Source organism: Gopherus evgoodei, chromosome 1, assembly GCF_007399415.2.
Source record: "Gopherus evgoodei ecotype Sinaloan lineage chromosome 1, rGopEvg1_v1.p, whole genome shotgun sequence".
NCBI lineage: Eukaryota > Metazoa > Chordata > Testudines > Testudinidae > Gopherus > Gopherus evgoodei.
In genome coordinates this window covers 229,923,955-229,950,506 of record NC_044322.1, presented here as the reverse complement: position 1 = coordinate 229,950,506, position 26,552 = coordinate 229,923,955, and the positions used below count along the sequence as shown (strand labels likewise).

Genomic DNA, 26,552 nt, shown 5'->3' with positions numbered 1-26,552 from the left:
TCACCACAGTCAGCAAAAAGCAGCTCAGCTCCCCACGCCCATGTGTCGATGCATGAGCAGTGACCATCACATTAGCACCTCAAACTCTCCCAGGTGGGATGGAGCCCCCCAACCCTAGGGCCTTCTGCAGCTCTGGGTTTGACAGCATCATCCGAATCACCCTGCCCTTGGAAGACTAGTCCAGTTTAATAGACTTCATCCTTGGAAATGCTTCCTGCTATTCAGCTTAAGTATTCTCTTGATGAATGTTGTCCCAGTAGCCTCGCTTGTATCACCCTAAGTAATTCAGCTCGCTCCAGAGGGTGTACAAGGGATGGGCTAACTGATCAAATGAGAGCCAGCCAATCCCAATTCATTCTCTTATAAAAAGTTGTGGGGCTTGCAGGTGTTGTGCCCTATAGGACCAGGCATGATAGCAACAGCCAGTAGTGTGCATTGACTATGCCTTATACTACTACTGCCTCCAGGAGCTGATACTGATTCCATTCTCCCATCCACAGACCTGAAAAGAAATATTATTTCTCTCTCTTCCTCTCACACACAAGAAGGGTTATTCATCATTAAGACTGTACGTGCCAGGGTTTCAGAGGAAACCCTCTGAGGATTTTTTTTAAATTATTCAGTTTTAGAAGAACACACGTTACAGCTAAAATAAACAGGTGGCTTGGGGGAAAAAAAAGGAGAAAGAGTTCTGTACTTTTATAACCATTCTGATTCATAGATTCCAGGCCAGAAGGGACCACTGTGATCATCTCACCTGACCTCCTGTATCACACAAGCCATAGAACTTCCCCAAAATGATTCCTTTTAGAAAAACAATATTACAGTTCAATACTACAGTGTTTCCCAAGGGGCTAGCTGGAAGGAGTGTGTGTATGGAAGATGCATATGTTAAGCTATATTGAGGCATGGGGGAGCATGACTGTTTTGATTTTTCTGAAAGGGGAGCTCAGCTTTCAGCTGCTTTGGGACATGTCGCAGTGGATGTGACATCAGGCACTCTAACTTTTCAACAATATATTTCCTAGCATTTGTCGACGTGGCATCTGGATCTGCAGCAACGAGGAGTGCCCAGGTAAGCTGACCCTTGTGCTTATAGCTCCCCAAAAGTATGTAAGCCTTGCCCAGGTCAGTCCCATGCATGGATGAGCACACAGACAGGGGAGTTGTCTTTGTCCTTGTTTCGAGGTCTGGCTGCAAGTCAGCACCAAGATCATATTTCAAGAGTCCAGGAGTCCACAAGATACATCAGGCTTTGCAGACGGGCTTGTGTGTGGCAATGTAAATACCTGTTTAGGGAAAAGAGCACAAGTTCTCTTTCCATTGCTTTTCTTGCCATGTTGTAAAAGAGCTGTAGGTTCAGAGTAGAAGCTTTCGGTAAAGGAAAACTGCTGTGCTAACTTGAGTATCTACAATTTTCTAAGCGTTTATCTACATATGGACAAGAAAATTAATCTGAATTAACAAACAGTATGAATTTAAAATGGATTATTTAAATCACATCAAGCCCTCTGTGTGGGCACTCTTATTCAGAATTAAATTGATCTTAATTCAGTTTAGCTTGATTCACTTTGAAAGTCAATCAAGCTAAACTGAATTAAGGCCTCTTTATTTCTGAATAATGGTATGTCTACACTGCAATTAGACTCTACATGGGGCTTGGGCTAAGGGGCTCTTTAATTGGAATGTAGACATTCAGGCTCAGGCTGCAGCCTGAGCTCTGGGACCCTCCCCCCTCATAGAATTCTACAGCCTGGACTCCAGCCTGAGTCCAAATATCTACACCACAATTATAGAGCCCCTTTGCCCGAGCCCCATAAGTCCAAGTCTGGCGGCATGGGTGTCTAATTGCAGTGTAGATACCCTAAGAGTGTCCACACAAGGGTTTAATGCAGTTTAACTAATCCACTTTGAGAATCAATTTGGATTAATTTTTCTGAATGTCCCCATGTAGACAAGCCCTAACTAATGGCCTGATTTAGCAAACACTCTGATGGGACTACTTACAACGTAAGCCCTCCATGTCATAGAAGTAAACTGGACCGTGCATGGTACTCTGTTCAGTAGTGTTTGCAGGCTTGGGTCATAAGTGATGTGTTCTGTTCAAGGAGCTAGAGCCACGGCTGGGGAGAGGCAAGTAGGCCACCTGTGTTCCATTAATGGTGACACAGGGACGTAGCAGGCAACCAGTCTTTTTTCCTCTCCTTCCTAAACTCACCTAGAACAACCTGTTTGCAATGGGTAGCTGACACTTACATCCTGGGTACTCATCCATCCTGGAGGGTGTGCAGGGAGGAGGAGGAGATGGAGTGTCATACCTCCTGCCATAAGACTACTCCAACAAAGTCCCCATCCCCTCCTTCACTCCATAAGCTCATTCCCCTGAATCTGAAATGTACATTTGCTGCTCTGGGCCCTTCTTCAGTTCCAGCACTGCAGTCAGCAGAGAAATAGGGAGCCTGCACTGGCCTGATGCAGCCCCCAGCATGAGTATGTGTAGGGGGATAGCCAAAGGCAGCTGTGACCTACCTAGTGCTGAGTTGTGAGAGAGGAGGAGAACTAAGAGAAGGGGGACTCTGGGGATGTGGGAGATCAGAAAATGGGGAAAAAATGTAGCTCTCTGAGGCAAAGACAGAGGTGAGATCAAGAGAGGGTCAAAGTGGGAGAATTACACCTACCTGCAAGTGGACATTGAAAAGCCTCTCATTGGAGTCTCAGCTGCCTTGCCCACCCTTCCTGAAAATATCCCCTGCTTCAAATGAAAATAGCAGTTGCTCCAAAATTTCAGAGAAAAGTACAATTTGAGAGGTGAGGAATCACTGAAAATGGAAGAGAGACATATTTTATGAGAAATTCCATGCAGGCCTGCCACACGCAGGCCCAATCCAGCCCTATGTTTGTCTAGTTCATTGGCGAGTTCTCCAAGTGCAGCACAACTGTGCAAAGTAACTGCTTAAAAAAAGGAAAAATGCCTATGAGCTTCCATGTTTATTGTGTCTCATGACTGTAGATCAAATGCAATCATTTCACAAGTGAAAAACGCTACTGCTTTTAAGTGCAAATTCAGCCTGGAATGTAAACCCCAAACCATGATCTTTATGTCTTATTCTTTATCATCAGTAAGAAATATTATGTGGGCTAAAATCTGTTCGTGATTGCAGCCCCTTTGTCTTTATTGGGATTACTGAGGTGAATCAATACATGTGGAGCAAAGGGCTGCAGTTAGAATATAATTTACAATTCTGCTGCTGCACAGGAGAGAATAGAATCCAGCTCCCTGTCTTTGAGCTGAACTGGCTCTGCCAGGTGAACAGGAATAAAAAACCGCTGGCTTTGGTTCCTTCATCAAGCAGATCTAACTCATTAGTCAACTAATTAAGGCTGAGGGGTAGATAAGTGTAGTAATGTCTATGTGGTCACTTACTTATGTATGTTCAGACTGTACATATTGTGAAGGTAGCCCTCTTCCTTCACCCTTGATATTGACTTGTCATTTCAGGCTCAGCGCCTGCAATTTGTTCTGTTCAGGCAGATCCCTGCATGGCCCACACAGAGAAATTCTGGCCCTACTACATCATGTTCGCTGGGGCCCCACCCCCTCCCATTTCACTTTCTTTATGCAGATGTTACAGACATTTTGGGGGCCTCCCTGTGTTTGGGGACCTGGTACGAATATCTCCCTTCTCCTCTCTCCCCTGTCAGCCCTACTCTCATTGACTTCATTGGGGGTCCATGGAGGTGTTGGTGACTGCATGAAATAACTTGATTAAATTGTAAGCTCTTTGGTGCACAGAGCATGTCTTTCCTCTATGTTTGGGCAGTGCCTAATATATGAGGTCTCAGGTCTAATTGGGGCCTCTGGGCCCTACCACCACAGAAATAATAAGAACAACCTTCTACATACACACTGGGAGCAGATATGTTAAAAAGTCCTATATTTCAGTAGTTCCTTTTCACAGTAGGAGGGGCTGCAAGCCAGAATTCAGTTTTATTCTGTTAGAGCTGTGGTTTTAGCTGCTAAACTGTGAATTATTTCTGGTTTAATGATAATTAAATAAACTAAATATAAGAAGAAATACCACCAAAAGTTCTGCCTCTGTAGGAAACACTTAACTATATCTTAGTCTGATTGTCTTTCAGCTCTTTATCCCTTTTGAGCATAGGTGCTGGGGGTGCTGCCACATCCTCGGCTTGAAGTAGTAGTAACAACTCAACTATATGGTTTCTACATTTAGCACCTCCACTATAAAAAAATTTCCAGCACTCTTGCCTTTGTGATTCATAAAATCAAAGTATTTTTTACCTAAATGCTTGACTAAGTCCCAGGAAGCCCAGCAAAGGAACTAACGCATTTTTTCCTGTTCTGTATTAAAGAAGGCTATTGTGATACAGGCATTCAGCTACTGGAGCCATGACAAGACCACATTATAATGTTCTAGAGACACAGAGACAGTGTTCTCAACCTGTCAAGACCCAAGGGTGTAACAAAAATTCAGAGTGAGGCACCACCACAAAAGAACATCAGAACAGGGGTTGAGGAACAAGAAGTGTTCCATTTTTAACTTGTAAAACGCTCAGTTCTGCAATGTAGGCCTCATCCACACAGTTCTAAAAACTGATTTAGTTAAATTGCAGCATTTGGACCTCTAGGGGCAGTATGGCCTGGTAGATACAACACTGGATTGGAAGTTGGGAGACCTGGGTTAAAATCCTGGCTCTGCCACTGGCTTGTTGGGGTGACTTTGGGCAAGTCACTTCACCTCCTCGTGTCTCAATTTCCTCATCTATAAAATAGGGGTGATGTTTATCTCCTACATAAAGCACTTTGAGTGCTATTGGTGAGAAATACTATATGAGATAAACTATTATTAGTTTATCAGATTAAACCTGGGTAGCTGGCATCAGTAAATTTACAGAAGAAGCTAAACTTTTTCACACCACTGAGCAATACAGTTAAGCCGACTTAATTTTCTAGTGTAGACGAAGCCTAAGAGTGTTCACACAGGCTTTTGCACTGTTTAAGTATGCCAATTAGGTAAACTGGTGCAACTCCATGTGTGAACCTGGCCTGAGTAGCACTTGAGTAACCACAGTGAAGTTCCTGGTTCTGCTCTCTTAAGTACATATTACTGGGTAAATTTCACCCCCGTGCAGAGAGCCAGAGCAAGGCTTGTGCCCCACTTAAAGTCTATTAAAGTCCTATTTAAGAGCCATTTTGAAAGGTTCTTTGTGCAAGAGAAAATTTCACCCTGTGTGAGGAAACCTTGCAGTATGGTCTTCCTAACTTTGGCTGGAGTCCTCATTTCTAATGGCAATAACTTCATCAGTGGGGCAAGCCATGCTTCCACCACTAGGCAGTCTTTAAGAGCTGTGAGCCTGGCAGGGCCTGCTCTGTTCCCACCATCTCTGTCTGTCTCACAAAAAGCAGGAATTTGTTCAGTGATCTGACTGTTTTCCCTTGGTATTTCTCAGGCGAATGCTCTGTCACTGGCCAATCCCATTTCAAAAGTTTTGACAACAAGCATTTCACCTTCAGCGGGATTTGTCAATACCTATTTGCCAAAGACTGTAAGGAGAACTCCTTTTCTGTCATCATAGAGACAGTCCAGGTAACAGCACTTTGTGTGTGCGCGTGCACGTGTGCGTGTGTGTGCATGTGTGTGTGTGTGTGTGTGAGTGAGTGTGAGAGAGAGAGAGAGATTGGGTGTGTGTGAGTGGATGATTAGAGCTTCCTGTGCACATAAATGGCATTTTTCTATAAAATTAGCTAGAATTTCTCTTCTGAATTAACACATGTTTTGCCTCGTCTTGCTGCCACTCCTTTAACCTCAGGCTGTAAATTCGCATTCACAGTGCAACTGGATTGTCTCTCTGGAGCTTTGCCAAGTTAGCATATAAATACAAGAGACAGAGGAGGGTGTGCCTCATACACTGAACTGTTTGGGCTACTCGCTGGGTAATTGCCCTGGGCAGAAGTTATGGGGCATGTAGTAGCATTGTTACCTTAATAGTATCTGGAGTTTTTTCTCACAGGGATGCATTGGCTAATAAGTTGCATTACTCCCTAGTATGTCAGCCCCTCTCAACTTGTTTACTGTGCCCTTTGCCACAGAGAGAATGGCAAGGACCTAGTTGCAGGGCAGGAAGGGGAGATAGCCAGAGAGAAATGGGAAGGGTGCCAGAGCATATTGGGACAGGAAGAACACCAGCAGAGTTTCCTCAGGGAGTTTTGCAGAAGGGGCAGTAAAATGGGTATGGGAGTGAGTGAGAGAACTGAGGGAGTGGGAAGGAGGGCAGGGAAGGTAAGGGAGTTTGCAGAGGGAGGAGTGAGGGCATAATATTGAGGGAGAGCAGAGAGGTAGGATAGAGAGAAAGGGCCGCAGCAGTGGGAGTGCAGAGGTTTTGAAAGGAGAGAGGAAGGCACCAGGGCAGGTTGAGGGAGGGAGGGAGGAAGGCAGGCAGCAGAAGGAGCAAGCAGCATGAAGAGCAGAGTTGCAGGGCAGAAATGGGGAAACTTTTCCAAGGCAGCAGGGACAGATTTGGGGTGGTTAAGAGGACCAGAGAGATGGTGAGCAGAAAGCTCACTTGCTTTAGGGAAATAGGTTTTGCCCATCCCCACCCACAACCCCCTTCAGTGCCAGTGACTATTACGTTTGTGCCTATTACACAGCAAATCAGAGATCAGAGCTGTGCGTGTGGAACTGGCATAACTGGTTTCCACTGAAACTGTTCTTTCGAAACTGATGAGGGAAGACGGGAGCCAGTGAGTCACCGTTCCCTGTCTGCAGAATGTTCTATCCACAGCTTCGTAACTAGTGACATTAGCACCCGAAATGATGAGAGTGAGAGCTGCACGCCTCTAGTTCCCCATTTGAACAGACTTGTGACGTGTCTCATTATCACACCAGACACAGCAGTCAAGAGGAGAGGCTCTCTCATCACACAGTGCAGCCTGCGTACCAGGGGGCCTGCTGTCATGGCCTCATAGTTTCTTTTCCAGTGCCCTGAGAACAAACTCTGCCCTAGAGTAGCCTGATCTGTAGATTGTGTATTACTTACACTGAGTACTTAAGAATTCCCAGTTACCCCTCTGTGGTTTGACAGTTCCTTGTCCCAAGATCAGGCCTGATATTATTAAAATTACTGTTCAGTTGGGAACCCTGGTGTGCACAGTTGCAACACTCACGCTTTAGGAATCTTTCTGTGTTTGTAACAGTTTTATTAATTCATTCAGCAAAGTCACAGAGACTCTAACCCAGCAAGGTAGATGGAAATAATACAGAATGTGCATCTGAACATCCATCTACTCTCACATTCCTTGCAGAAAAACATGAAATGTTATCCATTATCTTCCTCATCACTATCACCTTCCTCATCATCACCAGTGGCCATCATCCTGTAACCTCCTGTACACAGGCTGGGCTGCAACTTGTATAACATGTTATGCTGACATCTCTATGCCTCATGTATAGTCGCCAGGGATTTCTCCCTTCTTATTTGTATTTCCTCACCCTTCTAATGTTTGAGTGCCCGTCTCCTATAGGTTAGGATAGTAATGGTCTCATCTTATTATCATATATGTCAATTTGTTGCTATGGCACTCTTGTGACCAGATATCTGCAGTTGTTCCTATCCTAAAATATCCAAGAGCGAGTGTTGGCTCATAGTCCTGTGGTTTCCTGGTGTCATTATTTACAGACTTCCCCCTTAAACATTCTGTTCCCAGTTCCCCAAAACTTAGGGGTGACCATTGGGCCATTTGTCTGTGCCAACATTCATAGGCCGCATGCCTTATGTGAACTGCTGTAGCCAGTGCCTTACAGGATACAGGCCTGTAGGTTCCTTGCATTACTGCCAAATAAAATAAATACTAAACCAAGCTCCATGGGCAACAGATATGACAGTAAAATTAAAGTCACAGGAGGGTTTCTGGCCCAGCATGCTAGAGGAGCTGAGAGAAATCCTAACAGTCATAGGAAATGTTTGCATCTTTTTAGTGTGCCGATGATCTTGATGCAGTATGCACCCGCTCAGCCTCTGTCCGAATCCAGGACATGGAGAACAGCATCATCAAAATGAAGCATGGAGGCGTCATCTCTCTGAATGGGCAGGATGTACAGATTCCTTTGACACAAGGTATGTTTGTGGCATGTAACAATTCAGACCACACATTACTATCACAGTATACTGAGCCCAGGCTTTACTTCAGGTCTGAGTCCAAGCCCCGCTTCTGTCCACAAAGAATCAGTCTGCCCCAGTCAGCAAGCACTCATGACCCTATCCTAGGATGCTACTAGGAGTGGGTCAGAGACACTGGGACTCAGGTCCAGGCCTTGTCATTTTTACTGTGGACGCAGGTCAAGAAGGTCTGCACAGCACAATATGGACATGTCAGCTTGGTTGTGAGACCAGCATCCAGTACTTCTAAACCTGGGTTTACAATGCAGTGTAGATGCTCAAGCACGGGCTTGGAAACATTGGGTCCACAAAGCTGGGGTCCATAGTCCCAGGTTTAGTGTGCAGTATAGACATACCCGAAGGTGTCTCCCTTCTCAACTTTATCAGGCAGGCTTTAGCCTAGCCCAAAGAGTGTTTCCTACTCCCAACTCTGAGTCACATTTTATATAGTTAGCATCACCTTTTATTGAATTTGCATCTTGCCAGGTTCTCTTGGGCATGTGCCCAGGTCCCCAGTTGATGTAGATTGGCCCTGCTCCATTGAAGTTGATGGGGTTATGCTGCTGTTGACTATTTGAGGATCTAGCCCACGACATTCAAAACCCATGTCAAGTATCCATTTTATCTATCCCAAAACTTGACATTTTAGAAGAGAGCTGCAGTGATTTCACCAATAAATCTGGATGATGCTTACATGTGTTGCTTTTGGGGCCTGTGAGGCCCAGATCATGCTAAGGAGAAGTGCAGACATGCACCAGACCAGGGGATACAATACCTGTGGAGTGTCAAAGTGATGCACAGCAACCAGAGGAGCATGATTGGTGTGTCCCACTTTGTCATTGTGCAGTCTGCACCTCCCCTGCTGTGTGGTGCCAACTCCATTGGCCCGTATCATGGGAGCGGGTGATATTCTACACTTGGCCTATCTCTGCACCTTGTGGGGAGCCTAGGACCAGTAAGAAGCTGTGCTACACTAGCACTGTCTTTGTGCCCCGGTTGGCACTGGGTTTGTATCTGCGGTAAATCAAATGGTACAAATCCATATGTCTACACTAAGGGTTGCATCATTTCCACTACATTTGTGCAAAGAAAATAGTGTAGACAAACCTTAAGTGTATCTGCTGAGATCCATCTCATGGGCTGATAGGTGATGAGGACATTGTATCCTCCTTGCTGTTGACAGAATGCATCCCTTCTTGTCTGAAACTTGCCTGATGTGTTTTTGAGGTGCCCTCCGTATCCAGCGCATTATGATGTCTTCAGTTCGCCTGATCTATGGGGAAGATTTACAGATTGACTGGGATGGCCGTGGTAAACTTCTGGTGAAGGTAGTTTTTTCTCCTCTCATCCCACCCAAACATACACAAAGTCTTTCTTGTCTGATGCGAGAAATTGCTTGTGTTGCATGCTAGAAATTCCATTCTCTCTCTCAGCCTTCAGAGCAATATACTGATCCCTTTGTTTTCTAGAAACAAATATTTGCATCTCAGAAACAGCTTGTTTTTTTTTTTCTCTTTCTTTTCTGTGCACTAACAGTAGCCATTAACCGTGAATAGCTTTGCTTTCATTACAGCAGACCACTATGAGCCAGATTTTGATTTCATTGTCCATTCCCACTGAAGTCAATAGGATTGCATAGGTGAAAATGAAAGATGAATTTGGCCTATAGGATACAATCATTCATATGTTCAAGGAAAAACATAATTTAATTGCACAGGATATACAGCATGCTGCTCCTACTAAGAATAATATTTATGGTCAGTCCAGATCAACGTAAAGAGAGAAGTTTGTATTGTGGAGTGTAGGGCAACTGATAGTTAATAAAGCTATTATTATTGTTTCATCCAACAAAAAATAAGGCTAATCAATAATCCTATAATAAATCCTTTTATATTCCCAGCAAAGATGCTTTTATAGTTTGCACTAGACTGATTGAATTTCTCAAGATTCTGCTTCATAAGCACAATGGTGAAGTGTGATTGATAAAGGTAATAGTGTTGATGTAATATACTTAGACATCTTTAAGATGTTTGACTTGATGCCACGTAACATGTGGATTAAGAAACTAGGATGATACAAATTCAACATGGCACACATTAAATGGATCAAAATGAGCTAACAGATAGGTCTCAACATGTAATTGTAAACAGGGAATCATCAGTGAGATGCTTGTGTATCTAGTGGGGTCCTGCGAGGATCTGTTGTTGGCCCTACGCTATTTAATGTTTTTATCAGTGGCCAGGAAGAAAACATGAAATTAGATAAACTTTGCAGATGATACATATGTTGGAGGAGTGGTAAATAAGGAAGAGGGCAGGCTATTCACTGATAAAAAGTGATCTGGATTGCTTGGTAAGATGGGTGCAAGCAAACAATATGCATTTAAATACAGCTAAATGTAAATGTATGCAATTAGGACAAATAATGTAGGTCATACCTACAGGACTGGAGACTCTATCCTGGATGCAATGACTCTGAAAAAACATTTGGGGTATTGTGGTGAATAATCTGCTGAATATGAGGTCCCACTGTGAGATGCTGAGGCTAAAAAGGGCTAATGGGATCCTAGTATACATAAATGGGAAACTTCAGTAGGAATAGGGAGGTTATATTATCTCTGTATTTGAAACTGGTGCGACTGCTAGTAGAATATCGTGTCCTGTTCTGGTGTCCACAGTTCAAGAAGGATGTTGATAAATTGGAGAGGTTCAGCGAAGAGGCACAAGAATGAATCAAGGAAAATATGCCTCATAGTGAGAGACTCTATTTAGCTTATCAAAGAGAAAGTTAAGGGGTGACTTGATTACTGTCTATAAGTACCCAGGTGGGGAACAAATATTTAATAATGGACTTATCAGTTTAGCGAACAAACATATAACAAGATGGTAGGAATTGAAGCTAGACAAATCCAGACTTCAAATAAAGTGCATATTTTTACAATGAGAGTAATTAACAGTTGGAACAATTTAGCAAGGGCTGTGGTGGATTCTCCATCACTGGAAATTTTAAAATCAAGATTGGATGTTTTTCTAAAAGATCCACTCTAGTTCAAACAAGAATTAATTCAGGGCAATTCTATGGTTTGTGTTATACTGTAGGTCAGACTAGATGATCAGAGTGGTCCCTTCTGGCTTTATAATCTATTTATGTATGAAAAGTACACACTTGGACAGTATATTGTGCTTATTCTAAGGTAGAGCACTGTGTGGGACTATTCTTTAATCCCACTCCTCCCCGATCTTGCTATTATGGCAGCGGGTCCTGCAAGACCCATGGGATCCCAGTCCCGCTGCAGGGCTTTACACTAGTGCCCCACAGGGCTCTAATTCTAAGGGCCAGAAATATGGCTGCCTTTCCCTGGAGATTAAGATGGGGAGAGAGCCCAGAGAACCCCATCGTACTACCCTGTACGCACATGCAGGAGGCTGTTCTCGTGTGATTGTTACATCCTGAGGACCGCTGGTGGAGGCTAGTCAGTGCTGACCACAGCTCTTCAATCCTCTCAGGGACATGATGAGGCAGAAAGGGGGTGCGGGTGTTTCTGTGGCACTGCTCTCGTGCACACTGGCCTTCAGCTGCCCACTGGAGATGAGCGAGCTACAAGGGTAGAACAGATATACTAACTGCAGGTCCTAACCATGCTCCCCTGCACCATCATTATGGGCCTGATGATTGCACATCCTTTTCTTGCATTGCTGAGCACTTACTCATGTGAGCAGGTCCATTGTTGTCAACAGGAATAAGTGTGTGAATATGAGCTCATCAGTGTAAGAGCTCCATGATTTAACCCTTTATCTGCTCTTTCACGGCACGAGCATAGTGCATCTATACTCTTGCTCTGGCTATATTTTTTTTCCTTGCCTTCCACTCTACCCAGTATGGTTCTGTGTCTCAGAACCATCATGAAGCTCATATGATAAAACAAGCACAGAGTTGTATCCATCTTTGCTATCATGAATTCTGGATAAATGTTGCATAGTAGCATAAAAAGTGGGCTTAATATTCTAGTTCAAGGTAAAGGTTCATCACAGCTTCAGCAATTGAAAAAACACTGTAACAGGAGGGAAAGCTCTGGAAGGGTTTAAGAATATGGATTCAGCAGTTTGTGTTTCGGTCTAATCTAGATGTACAATAACAAAATACCTAGTGTTTGTTTTAGGGTTGACGATTATTCAGTTCAATCCACTGGCACCTCTCAGGATTTCCTGCTTTTCTCTGCATCTGTGGTCTCTTCTGCCAAGTCTCAGCCTTTACATCCTGACCATCTCCTTGCTTAGCTGTTAAAAGGTCTAATTTTCTACTTCAACCCCTTTATCATAACAGCAATAATTGTTGCTAATTACTGTCCTAGCTGTTTCTCCCATTGTCTTTTTTTATTATGTTCTGCTATGAATTCCTTCCCATTTATGTACCTAAGTCAGCATTATTGTTGCCTTTGGAGCACTAATTTATGGTGTAAATGGACTGACCTTTTGCCAAACATTTCTGACAATTGGGGGAAGTGATCCACTCCCACTGACTTGTGCAAACACTTCTGGTAAAAGTTACAGTGTTTGGATTTGCCCGCTGCAGTTGTCCAAAAGAACACTCCTTTGGTGACCTCTGAAAGCTTATGATTTGACCCCTTCAGGCAAGGCCTGCAGTTTCCAAGACATACATAAAACTTCAGATGAACATGAGTCATTAGAATGACAGTGTCCTTGGTTGCAGAAATGTTAGAAATTCACTTTCCTTGGGGCTTTCTGACTTCATTTTTCCTGTGTACCCCTCACCTGCTGCTGTTGTCAGTGAGAACAGGACTGGCTTCCCTTTGGAGCCCTTCACCAATGATCTTTTATTAGCCAGAGGAATAACTGTAAAAGATATTTCACTTTTCAGCCTGCTTTTGTATCACTGCTTACCCCTGCCAAGCTGGGGTACAAGGGGCAGCAGTCTAGTCCATGCTTACAGGGAGCTACTGTACCACTAGCCATTGGGCCAGCCCCCAAGCGTTGCATGTAATATTCATTTAGAGATCATATTTTTATGGATGTTGATGGCCACTGACAATTCCTACTGACCTGCCCCTCTGTGCTCCTGGCTTTTTTTTGTGACATTACAATCATTCTCCTATATTTAAAAATCCGTTTCCTCTCCACTGTTGCTGTTATAAAGACCAACACAGACAGGGGAAATAAACTACTCAAGGAAAACCGTGAAAGTGACTAGACATTAAGTGCTGTTAAATGCACAAAGTAAATACATTGGGAGAGGAGGAGAAATGGAACTTTTTTCTCTATTTAAGTAAAAATAATTCAATTGGTTAAAAAAGTTACTGCTTGTACATTTTTACTACTTGTTAAAAAAAAGTATGTAAAAACTGTTTGATTTTTAAGTTGATGGTGCCCCTTTAATGTATATTTGAGGAATTTATAGTCCATTAAAAATACTGCCATGAAACTGTGGAGTAATATTGAAGAATAACCATTCTACCCTTGTTTCTGTGAGCTCTCCCCAATGTATACTGACAGAATCTGTGGTCTGTGTGGAAACTTCAATGGCAATGAAGGGGATGATTTTCTGACACCTTCTGGCCTTGTGGAAGCCCTTGTGGAAGATTTTGGAAATACCTGGAAGCTCAATGGAGATTGCCAAGACTTGTTAAAACAAGACAACGACCCCTGTAGTCTCAACCCTCGCTTAGGTACTGAAACCTGACCTCCACATAACATATGGTACAGTGTAACAACATGTGATCTTCCATCCCATAGAAGTGCAACTGTTTTGTACTGGGAACAGAATCACTATAGCGTCTGTAAAATAAATAAAACACCTTTCGTTCCATGCACTGAATGAGGCAGGGGTCCTGTGGAAAAAATTGTGTGATCATGTAATTAAAAACTGTATCATACTGTGTACACATAAGAAGGATGAATTCAGGTTACATGGGAAACCTGACTTCTGGCTTTTCCTAACTTCAGAGGGCTTGATTCTGTAACCTTAATAATGTTCTTTTTAATGTAGTTTTTAAATTTAATTTTTCTAATTTAAACAAACAAACTGGAAAAAAAAAAGCATCATGAAAATCCAGAAATTCCATCATATGGAACCATATTGATGCCAAACTTGGGTCATTGAGAGGGTTTGGACCATTAGATTTACAACACAGACTTGAGCTAATTTGTAGAAGTAGCAGACTATTATGCTTTATGTGGATCAGTCACAAGAGGGAGATGAAAGACATTTTGCAAGAGGGTTTCACAGCTATTTGCTGACAGAAGGGAAATATAGAGACTCAGGACTCCTGGGTTCAATTCCCGGTTCTGATGAGGAGTGTGTTCCAGTGGTTGTAGACCCTTATACCCCTAGCCTGTCTCTGCCCTCCTCTGCTCCTGTTTGCCACAGCTTCTGACTCCTCTCTCTCTGCCCCATCCACCTATGTCACCCAGGCTCCTCCTTTCCTCCTATACACTCCCTCATCTCTTGATACCTGTTTCCCTTCCCTCCTCTTCTATGCCTATCCTTCCTGCTTCCTCACTGACTCCTGGCTCTGTTCCACCCCAAGTCCTGAGCCTTTCTCCCTCAGGCTCATGCAACCCTGTTGCCCTCCATCTTTTCCTTCCCACTCCATCTCTCCCCCCCACCACCACATTCCAGTATTGCACCTGCTGCCTCCTCCTCCTCCATAGTGCCTGGGCTGCAGCAGGGGGAAGGATTGAGAGCACAGGAGAGACAGTTTTTTTGGCTGTCAATTCTGGTGCCCCTGGTGTCCAGAAAGACTAATTGTACAGAAAGTTTTGCTCTCAGCCCCTGCAAGTCCAGGATGGTGCATGTTCAGTTGCTCTGTGGAGATGACACATGCACAGCTCAGTCACACACACGAGCTGAGAGGGGATGGCACATGAAAAAATTCAGCCTGAACAGTTTAAGTCTGGCATAGTTATAAACAGCTGAAAACAAGTCTTATGATAGGAAGTGCCAGGCAAACTTATTTACAGGTGTCGCTACCAATTCTGCCTGTGATAACAGAACAGAAAATGGAGGTTTTCCTATGTCTATTTTGTTAATTACGGGCTGTTATGACTTAATAGGAAATAATCCAGCACTTACAGTCGCTGCTCTTTTAGTGTAAAGTGTCTGAATAATAATTTTCTCATTTTAGCCAAGTATGCTGAAGATTCCTGCTCAGTTCTGATGTCGTCCATATTTGTGCCTTGCCACCATGAAGTTAGCCCTTCTCCATACCTGAAGAACTGCCGCTATGACGTTTGCTCCTGTTCTGATGGCAAGGATTGCTTGTGCACTGCTGTTTCTACCTATGCCACTGCATGTGCTAGGAAAGGCGTTCTGATCAAGTGGCGGGAACCGGATTTCTGCTGTAAGTGAATGCTGCAAAGTACTTTCTTGCATTGACTCTATGGTGTCCATTGGCAAGGTCAGTGAGGCAGAGGGAGTTAAGGGACCTGATTTCTGCAGGGTGCTGAGTGTCTCCTCCAGGACATGTGGAACACGCTCAATTGTCTTGGACTCCATTAAGAGTCGAGGGTGCTTGGTTGTTCACAAAAGGTGCTCAGCATCAGGGAAAAGTAGCTCTCATTGAGCAAACCTCACCTGATTTGGTGGCTTGGTTCAGATAACTTCCCTACTAACTTTGGCTGCCTATCTGAAAGTGTTCTGAATATCTTGGGCGGACAGTATCCAAAGTCTCTCATGAAGTTTACGGTAACAGGTTCTTTCATTGTATTTTGACACTTCCTATCTGGGACCCGATCCTTGGCAGGCACTGACCACCTCAACTCCTGTTGTCTTCCAAACGAGTTGTGAGTATTAACCACAGTATCAGATCTCTGGCCCTAGTGGAAACCCAGCAGACTTTTTAGTTCAGGTTCCAAGGGAAAGGTACAAGCCAGTTCTTATTATGTCTGCACCATTTTTCCGATACGTGAGTATTATTTTGCTGTCATGTTTTGGCCTCTTTGTCTCCACTGTTAATTCTAATATGACCCTGAGGCTGAGACATCTGTGACATGACAATGATGATTTATTATTGTTGAAGTAGTGCACAGAGTCCCTCCAGCAGGCTGTGTCTCCACTGTGCTATGCACTGTACAGATATAAAGGGTGGGATTTTCAGAGGTGTCTAAAGGAGTTAGGCAATATCTACACTTAAAGCGATACGGGGCAGCAGTGCAGCTGCTCCACTGCTGCACTTCAGTATAGACACTTACTACAGCGACAGGAGAGATTTGCCCGTCACTGTAGTAAATCCATCTCCCAGAGAGGTGGTAGCTAGATCAATTGGAAGAATTCTTCTGTTGACCTAATGCTGTGTACACAGGGATTTAGGTTGGTTTAACTATGCTGCTCGAGGGCATGGATTTTTCACACCCCTGCCCTGAGTGACATAGCTGGTTTGATCTAATTTTCTAAACTACACCAGCTCTTAAATGCCTAACTTCCAGCGAAAACCAGTGGGATCCGAAGGCTGAATTCTCCTTAGGATTGTTTGAAAACCCCACCCATAATAAATGGCAGCCCCTGTCCCACAGAGTTTACAATCTAAAAGGCCAGGCAAAACAGGTGGCAGAAACACACAAGTAGACCCGAAGAGTGGGGGTAGAGATTGATGATGAGGTGACAAAAATAATAGGATGAATATGCACGCACCAACAGTGTGTGTGGGAAGAATCTGGTAAGAGGCTGGAACAGAAAAAACAATCCCCCTTTTTCTCATCTCATTATTAGGCAGAGTCGGTTGGAAAATTTCCATTGAAATGAAATTTTGATACAAAATAGAAATAACTTTCTCCATAAATGTTTGCAAAAGACTTTTCTTCTTTTTCCCAAACAGCTCTACTCCTAACAACAGTAGCCAATCAGGGATTTTGGGGAAAAGCCCATATGCCTGACTGCACTTCAACTCGGGTCCATTATTTCTTCACAAACAGTATCTGAGTGGGGCAGCCATTTGAAAAACTGAGTTACTGTAGAAGCTAGAGAGGTGAGAGGTCATTGCCGTTCCAGCTGATACAATTTCGGCCAGTAAAGTTCAGTGATTCCAGTTGTTGGAGGCTGGATAATATTTACTGAAAGAGAAAGAACAAGACTGGATTATGTTAAATGGCTGTATGGTTTCATAATATTGACCTAATTTATGTAAATGTTCAGAGAGTGGAACAGTAATTCAATAAAAATCCTTTTAAAAAAAACGCACCGGTCTGGAGGCTGAAAGCGAGAGCAACGATAATGCACCATCGTTCTTGCTGTAATTGAACAAGTAAATTTTCACAATTAATCTTTAATAGTGTAGCACTGCTTCCTCTTCTCTGTACATTACAGAGCACTTTGTGCCTGCACCACGCGCAGATTTCTCTGACTGCAGATCCATCACGCCCCATTAGATAATTCTGATGCTCCAGACATCTCCTGTCACACGAAGGAGAACAATCATTCCTTTAATGGGCCTGAGACTTGAATATGCTGTTTGCATAATTTGTGCTGACGGCCAGATGTATTGAACTGGTGGCTGCTCCCCTGCTCTCTGGCTGAGATACAGGCTCACAGGCAAATGACTTGACAGAAGCAGTTTGCTTTATCTGAAGTTCAATAGTGGCAGGTGGTCTGTGGCCTCTTTGTGCTACACATTGTACAGATATATAGGGTGGGATTTTCAGAAGTGTCTAAAGGGGTTAGGCCATGTCTAATTTAAAGCGATACAGTGGCAGCAGTAGATTACTATACTGCTAATGTAGCATGGCATTTCTGGCTGTTTAAATGCTGCGGGATAGGCTGTCGTACTAATCCAACATACAGGTATTGAAAATGCTTGTGGCTTCATTCTAATTAATTTGTCTAAGAGGGAAATCCAGGCCCTATAGCCATCTGTGGATGCAAGAGACCTGATAAGCAGCAGAACTAGTTGTGCTGCATGGGGGTGTGTAGGAAGATGGAGTCCACAATGGGGGTTTGCATTCCCTGTGTACCACATCTCCCCTACAAGGAGGAGGTATATCAGCCAATGAGTCACCAAGTGCTCCTTCAGGGCTCTCGAGCAGATTTCAGAGACCCATTGACCAACCCACCTCCTGCCCTATAGATTTACTGCAGTAGTGTCCATGTTGCATGACTTATGTGAGGGGATTTCTGTGTGAAAGAATATGTCTGCACTGCAGAGTTAACCCAGGATCTTACTCAGGTGTTACCCTTACCCTGTCCTATCCACACACAAAATCCTCTCACAGGATTTTGCTGGTGTTTTAAACCAGGGCTAGCTGGCTTGGCTGGGGCTAGGGATAGAGCTAGGGCTGTCCTTAGGATTTATGGGGCCCTATGCAGCACAGGCATCAACCTTTTTCTGCGCCGATGGGTACTCGCACCCACGGCCCCGCCCTGACTCCATCCCTGCCCCAAAATCCCCACCCTAACACCACTCCATGTCCCTATTGGACCCCTCCCCAAATCCCCATCCCATCCCCTCCTCCTCCCCCAAACATGCCATATTCCCCCTCCTCCCCTCTCCCTCCTAGGCTTACCATGTGAAACAGCTGTTTTGCTGCGCAAACACTGGGAGGGATGGAGAAGCAGGACGTGGAGGCACACTTGGGAGGAGGCGGGGGGGTGAACTGGGGTGGGAGGGCAGATTAGGGAGCTGCCGGTGGGTGCAGAGCACCCAACAATTTTTCCCCGTGTATGCTCCAGCCCTGGAACACCCATGAAGTCGGCGCCCATGCTACACAGTATTATTAAACCGGTGCCCCTATGCCCGACTTGCTCTTAGCAATACAAAATGAATATGGTCCCTGTCTTCTGCCTAGTAAGGATACTGAAGTGCATTCTGGGTATGCGGGAACTGGCCCACTCTTACTTGCTGTCCCGTTCATAGGCATGGACTCTGTGTGTGGGTGCTCTGGGGCTGGAACACCCTGGGGGGGAAAGTTAGTGGGGATGCAGAGCACCCACCAGCACCAAGCTCCCCCCTGTATCTCCTCCTCCCGCATCTCTCGCATGCCGGCAGCCCCGCGTTTACCAACTCCTCTCCCTCCCTCCCTCCCAGCACTTCTGGAGCACCACGAACAGCTCATTCGTGGCATTCAAGCTCTGGGAGGCAGTGGGAGGAGCGGAGAAGGGGCAGGAAAGAGGCAGACAGAGCTGGAGCAGGGGCAGGAAGAGGTGGGGTGGGGATGGGAGCATGGGGGAAGGGGAGGAGTGGGGACAGGGCCTGGATCGGAGGCAGGGAATTGAGAACCCCCACAGCAAGATAAGAAGTCGGCACCTATGATCCTGGTGGTGCCTCAAATTTTTGGGTGCCCTATGCTGCAGCGTATGCTGCATATGCCTAAGAACGGCCCTGGCTAGAGCTCTGGTGCCACTTTCACTCAGGCTGGTAATGGGCACACTTTGCTGTGAGGACTCTGGCTAAACCAGCTAAGTGCTGATACTCCTCCAATGCCCTTCCCACAATTCCCTATGTATATCTTGAAGGACAGACAAGTTCTCTCACAGTTCACCAGGAAAAAAATAATAGAGTGGCTCAATTTAATAAATGGTATCACAAAGAACCATGTGATGTGCCCCCCGAAGTGCTAGTGACAGATAGCTGAGCATAGCACCAGTGAGGACACCCGGGTAGGGCTTGTAGTGTGGCTGATCCTATCCAGTGGTCAGGCTAACTCGGGTGTTCAGGCAGGGCTGCTGATCCCCCGAGTTAAGTCTGTGGTGAAGGCACACCCTAAAGTCAAAATGACAACAGAGAAGCTCCCAAGTTGGGGATGGATTTTGATGTAGAGCCACTAGCTCTTGCAGTTTAGAACAGGCATTTTTAGAGGTCACATATGCCTATCTGTTTCCTTTCAGTTTCCACACCTTTCAGGGCAACAAGTTTTGTTTGTTTGTTTGTTTAATTGCATGAATTACAAAGCACAAAGTCGATTTTTTCCTCCCACCCACATGATCTTAGTTGCTGCTGTTAAAAGTTTCTTAGGGGAAGAAGGATGCATTTGTTGGTGCAGCATAGTGGAAGTGGAAAGTGCCCATGTCATTGGACAGTTGGGCAGCCACTGTGAAGGACTGAGGATGCTTTTAAATCCTGAGTAAGGGCATGTGCAGCTAAGGCGTGTAACAGTACCTCAGCTAAAATTAGGACAAGCTGTGGCATTGTCAGTCACTAGAAACAAGGAGTGTAACTATGTGCTGGATAATTAGAAATGGGGCAAAACTGGAATCATTTATTTAAACCATCGCAGACTTTGAGACTCAAATAAATGGGTGTCTGGATTCAAACTCCCTGTGGCTTTAGTTTGCCAAATCAATTCCTTTTCCAATGGTAGATCTACAGTAAATCACAATCATAACTCTCCTACCTTAGTAATGATGAAGGAGACCTTTGAAAGTGCTCCTCGGCTTTGTCTGTCAAATTGTTCAGTGTAGTGTAGCTGTAGCCCTGCCAGTCGCAGGATATTAAGGACAAGGTGGGTGAGGTAATATCTTTTACTGGACCAACTTCTGTTGGTGAGAGAGACAAGCTTTCAAGCCACACAGCGCTCTTCTTCAGGTCTGCGAAAAGTACTCTGAGTGTCACAGCTAAATGGAAGGTGGGACATATGGCTTAGCGTAAGTAGTTAGCACATATTCTATGGTCTCTCTAAACTGTTCAGTGTGATATAGGCACTTACCCCATTTCTGGAGCCTCACAGCCCCTACCCTAACACATTCTATACTGTCTGGGGCAGTAGAGTAGCTGCTCCCACATAAATCCTTCATGTGTAAATTGAAAGTGCCATGCTGTTAACTGCAGCCAGAGGCCCATGCAACTGGGATAAAAGAGAGTGTCTTTAATTTTCACTGCTGAATCAGGCCATGCCTCAGAGTATTTGCTCTCCAATAGGTGCCCATTGCTCTGGTGAACTTTGATGGACCTCATAGGGGTCTATTACGGGAGGAAGGATGGTGGTTAGAGCGCTAGCCTAGGAGTTTGGAGACGTGGGTTCTAGTCCCTGCTCTACTACAGACTTCCTGTGTGACCTTGGACAAGTCATGTAGCCTCTCTGTGCCACAACATCTCATCTATTAAAGACTTTGAAGTGGGAAATGGCAGCCATATAGGTACCTAACATAGATAGATTGTGTCTTTGGGACTGGTAGCCTGGGGTGCAGAGAGACAGTTCCCAGTAGTATCGTGTCTGAGGTAGAAGCAATACCATGAGAGCAGAATGGGAGGAGCATAAAACAGTGGCCAACCTTGCACTCTTTAAAAGAGTGCAGCATGTGCTCTCCCAGCCCCTGTGCTGGCTTACCTCTATTGGCTGGTGTGGAAGAGGGTGGGGCCATGGCCCAACTATTTGCTATTCCTTTTGGGGTTTCTCTGATAGCCAGGAGGGAGCCCTAGAGTCTTCAAGGCCTTGTGCTTGGGGAATACAAGGGCTGGAATTGTCTGGCCCTTCTGCAGGGTAGAATGGTGAGGAGGCTCCTGCACCCCCTCGACCTAAGCTTTAGTTGTGATAGAAGATTGCAAAGTCTGATCTACAGCTGCTGTCCTCGCTCCACTGAGTGTTTTACATCAACTTTGAACCCTGCTGTTTCCATTATAAGCTTGTTACAAATTCGAATGCTTCTGAAAATCCTAGTTAAAAATACAGCCTTTGAGCAGAAATATTATGACCCTGAGAGCGGCCTGTTCTCGGTCTTGTGGAAAGGAGAGGACTGACGCAGCTACTTCACTACATGTACATTTGTTGTCATTGCTGCCACCTCGTGTTGGATGCAGGTACAAACCAAGAAACATCTCCAAATCAACACTAATAATTACAGAAGTAGACTAAGATATTAGAAAGCAGACCTCCAAAGTTAGGCTCTCAAGGTCATAGTTAGGTCCCTGAAGAAGAGGTCTGACTGTAAAAAGTGCTGACTGCTGGGTGCTCAGCACTTTTTGAAAATCATGCCACTTGAATATTGATCTTGACCCTAAACTACATTGTTTATGAATACAAAGTAAAAAGAAGGAAAGGTACAGGTAGACAGGGCCGGCGCTACCATTTAGGTGACCTAGGCAATGGCCTAGGGCGCCAGAATTTTTGGGGGGTGCTATTTTGCTGGGGGGGCGGCACACGGGTCCAGTGGACCTACTGCAGTCATGCCGGCGGACGGTCCACTCCTAGAAAGGCTCCGGTGGAGCTACTGCAGTCATTTCGGCGGACGGTGCGCTGTTCTAAAGGTTCCGACGGACCTACCGCAGTCATGCCTGCGGCAGGTCCACTGGAGCCTTTAGACCAGTGGACCGCCCGCCGGCATCACTGCGGCAGCTCCACCGGAGCCTTTCCAGCAGTGGACCGTCCGCTGGCATGACTGCGGTAGGTCCACTGGGGCCGCAGGGGGCGGTGAAATGGCCGTCCTCTTAGGGCATCAGAAACCCTGGTAAAACAATGATTTTGTAAACCCACAACTTCCTTTTAGAGCCAAGTAACAGCAGAAACTGGAGGCAGTTTGTATTACCCTTTCCCCCAATTTGTGGGAATCTTTTTCCAACATTCATTATCGATTCCACTTGATGCTGTACCTTGCTCACATTGTACAAGTGGTTCCACTGACTTCAGTGGAACTATCTGCATGAGTTACGCCAGCAGGATATGGTCCTTGATGTACCATTGATGGGTTTCCTGTTCTTTTTGAAATAATCTCCTTGTTAGGATAAAAAGATCTAATAGTAAAAGTGAATCAGAAAAAACAACAACAACACTGTTATCAGATCCAAAAATAGGCAGCTATTCATTTACAGCCTGGTCCAAAGTCAATTGAAGCCAGTGGAAGGCTCAGTGAAAGACTTTCCATTAATTTCAATGGGCTTTGGATCAGCCCTATATAGTATATCTATTAATGTGAAAATGTTCCCCACTGAGTGTATGAATTGTACAGGACAGTGGGTCTTTCCATTGTGGTTTCATTAATGTGTATTATTTAACAGCAATGACTTGTCCAGAAGGCCAAATTTACCAGCAGTGTGGAACTCCGTGCAACCAGACCTGCCGATCTCTATCCTACCCAGATGTAGGCTGCAATGAGTTCTGCATGGAAGGCTGCTATTGTCCACATGGGCAATACATTGATGAGCATGGAGATTGTGTACCAAAGTCCCAGTGCTCTTGCTATTATGATGGTGAGATCTTCCAACCAGATGATGTCTTTTCAGATCACTACACCATGTGGTAAGTGCAGTACTCATAACTGATTTCAGTTGTTTCTTTACATACCATTTAAAGAAGTTTTTGAAAAGCCTCATTAGATAACTAGGCCAAACCACTGGTGTAAATTGGCATCACCATACTGAAGTCAAAGGATCTGTGCTGATTTAAACTAGTTGAGGGTTTGCCCATAACTAATCTAAATCTAGGCATCTTCCCAAGATGTATCAAAAGCATCTGCATCAGGAAGTAAAATATAAAACCAAACAATTCTGCAAAACATTCTGACAGTTTGAAATAGAGTTTAGTAACTTGCTTATAATAGCCCTTTAAATGCTTTTAAAAATGTCTTTTTAATGCACACTAATACATTTTTTTAAACGTTTAAAACCTAATTATCAAAAAAAGCAACTACTGAGTAGCATTTATAATTATTAAATGGCAACTAGGAATTGAATTGATGAACTGTTCCTGACAAGCCCAATTTCTGGAATAATATCCTCTCATTTTCCCCTTAACCAGAGAGGTCACATTGAGAGCAGTAAGAGGCCACGTCTCCACATTGCAGCAGATAGGGCTGTGTCACCGCTCTGTTACTCAGTTTTATGCCAGTGTAGCTCCATTCATTTCAGTTGTGTTACATCAGTATGACACTGGAGTAATGTAATGATGAATAATAATGTGTGCTTAAAGGCTAGTTTGCCTTGGTAGGTTAAGGCAGTGGCTCTCAACCTTTCCAGACTAGTGTACTGCTTCCAAGAGTCTGAGTTGTCATGCGTACACTTCACTTGCAAACTATTTCACTTACAAACTACTTCACTTACAAACAACTTGCTTACAAAATGAGACATAAAAATAGAAAAGTGTAGCTGCACATTATTACTGAAAAATTACCTACTTTCTTATGTTTACCATATAAATATAAAATAAAACCATTGGAATATAACTACTGTACTTACATGTCAATGTGTAGTATATAGAGCAGTATAAACAAGTCATTGTCTGTATGAAATTTTAGTTTGTACTGACTTTGCAAGTGCTTTTTATGTGTAGCCTGTTGTACAATTAGGCAAATGTCTAGAAGAGTTGATGTACCCTCCTCTGCATACCCCCAGGGGTATGTGTACCCCTGCTTGAGAACCACTGGGTTAAGGATATACAGTGGGTATGGAACTACGATTGCCCAGTGTGTGTACAAATTACTAGCTACAGCCTTGCATTTCTTGAGCATTTTGTAAACTCTTTAAAAACCATAATGCAAGTGAAAACTAAATGTCAGTTTGTTAAATATAGCCACTGTTTGTTTTTCTTTCATAGCTATTGTGAAAACGGCTTCATGCACTGCACTACAAACAGAGTCCCTGGTGCCTTCCTGCCAAGTGTTTTCTTTGACCATCAGCCATCTGCCAGAAGTTAGTATGCTTTCAAAAATTTATATTTGTTGTTGTTCTTTTCTGCAGTATTTTGCTACACGGTTTGAGGGAAGGGATGCAACAGTAGTGCTTGGGTGGGTGGAAGTGTGTTTATAAAAACAATGCCTTTTGTGGGATAGAGTTGGGTACATTCCCATCTTCAGGAGAATCTGAGAGTGTTCATTGAATTGCAGTGGGATGCTGAGCACCACTCATGATTGATTCCTAAAGCAGTTACAACTACCATTGCAGTTTCCCTTTAGCTAACGGGATTAGGGGTGATGATCACATAGGGTTGATTTTAGTCCCCCAGTTGCTATTGGACAATCATATTACAGCAGAGATCCAGCCAGCTTTTTATCCTCTTTGTTTGGCAAGGAAGTTGTAATCTTTTCTTTCAGGTGTGGCCCTTGTCTCTGCTATCCAGACTTTTGTAACCTTACAAGTATCCTATTGCAATGCACTCCACAAGGGCTACACCTTAAAACCATTTGGAGACCAAAGTTGGTGTAAAACACAACAGCTGGCTCACTGAGTGGGGCATTTCACTAGGAGCACAGGACTCCAGGAATTGCACTGGCTGCCCATAGGTCTCCTGAGGGTGTCTAAGCTGTTGGTTATGACCTATATAGCCCCGAATGGCCTGGAGCCAGCCTTCAAGAGGGACCCCCCCTCTCCGCATGCTATGCTAACAGACCCGTGGTCCACAGGGGCATGTGAGCTGGCTCCCACTTGTTATAAAAGAGGAGGGCCAGCTGGCAAGGTGTTCTCTGTGCAGGCTCTGGGACTTGTTCCAACACTTGTCAGAAAGAGCCCAAATTGAGTGACTTTCTGGGCAAGCTGCAAAAGACACCTGTTTAAGAGGGGTTTGGAGAGGCCCAAAGGTATGCTTCCAAGATCATGAAGAAATAGTTTAGCTGAATTCCATTTGAACTGATTACTTCAATGCTGCTGCGCATTATCAGTATTGTGAATGATGTGTTAGGGCATGCAGGGCCTTGGATAAGGATCTGTTTAGATATTATTTAAATAGAAATAAATACATATAAATATTTTAAGAGCTGGTTGGAAAATGTTGACTCTCCATCAAAAAATGGAAACCCCAAAAGTCTGGTAACTTTATAACTATGTTGGTCAGAGGAGTGTGTGACAGGTTCCCCCCCCACCTCCCCCCAGGATGCCACCTGGAACTGGGGTACAACTGACCCCACCTGACCCACCAGCCTGGGCTTCCTCTCACACTGTGCCACTGTGACAAGTTGCTAAACTCTCCAAGCTTGCTCTTTCACCAGCATACACACAGATAGGGACACACACAGCTGCAGCTGCACACATGAGATCAGCTCTGCATGGGAAGACTCAGCTAAGGAACTGCCCAGTTACTCAAGTGCAACCCCTCCCCCAGCCCCTTTTGAAGGGTAAACCCAAAATTATACCGTCTTGCACTGCACAGGGAACTGCACAGCTTAAGCTCATGAAATTCACCCCCTCTCTCAATGTGGAGAGGAATATATGCAGCTTTCTGCCCCGAGTATGATTTCCATGCACTGGTTTTAATTAAAACAGAAACAAGTTTATTAACTACAAAAGACAGATTTTAAGTGATAGCAAACAGATCAAAGCAGATTACCTTAGTAAATAAACAAAACCACAAACTGAGCTTAACACACTAAATAGGTAGGATATGAATTAGCAAATTCTCACCCTGAGTGATAAACAGGCTGGCAGATTCTTTAGGCACAAGCTGCCTAGGCTCTGAAGCTTGGGTTTTCCAGGTTTTCATACACAGGGTAGAAATTCCTCTAGCCTG

At 44.4% G+C, this 26,552-nt stretch overlaps 1 protein-coding gene across 3 annotated transcripts in view; it reads left to right on the top strand.

The window, feature by feature from the left end:
* The window catches only part of VWF (von Willebrand factor), a 252,449-nt gene that overhangs the window by 55,757 nt on the left and 170,140 nt on the right, over positions 1-26,552 (top strand). For all 3 annotated transcript variants that reach the window (XM_030538805.1, XM_030538814.1, XM_030538797.1), the window contains exons 10-17: positions 1,029-1,075; positions 5,473-5,609; positions 7,998-8,136; positions 9,406-9,506; positions 13,666-13,861; positions 15,320-15,535; positions 23,114-23,354; positions 24,648-24,742. In XM_030538805.1, the coding sequence (XP_030394665.1) occupies positions 1,029-1,075; positions 5,473-5,609; positions 7,998-8,136; positions 9,406-9,506; positions 13,666-13,861; positions 15,320-15,535; positions 23,114-23,354; positions 24,648-24,742 (1,172 nt within the window). The remainder of the gene's footprint in view (positions 1-1,028; positions 1,076-5,472; positions 5,610-7,997; positions 8,137-9,405; positions 9,507-13,665; positions 13,862-15,319; positions 15,536-23,113; positions 23,355-24,647; positions 24,743-26,552) is intronic.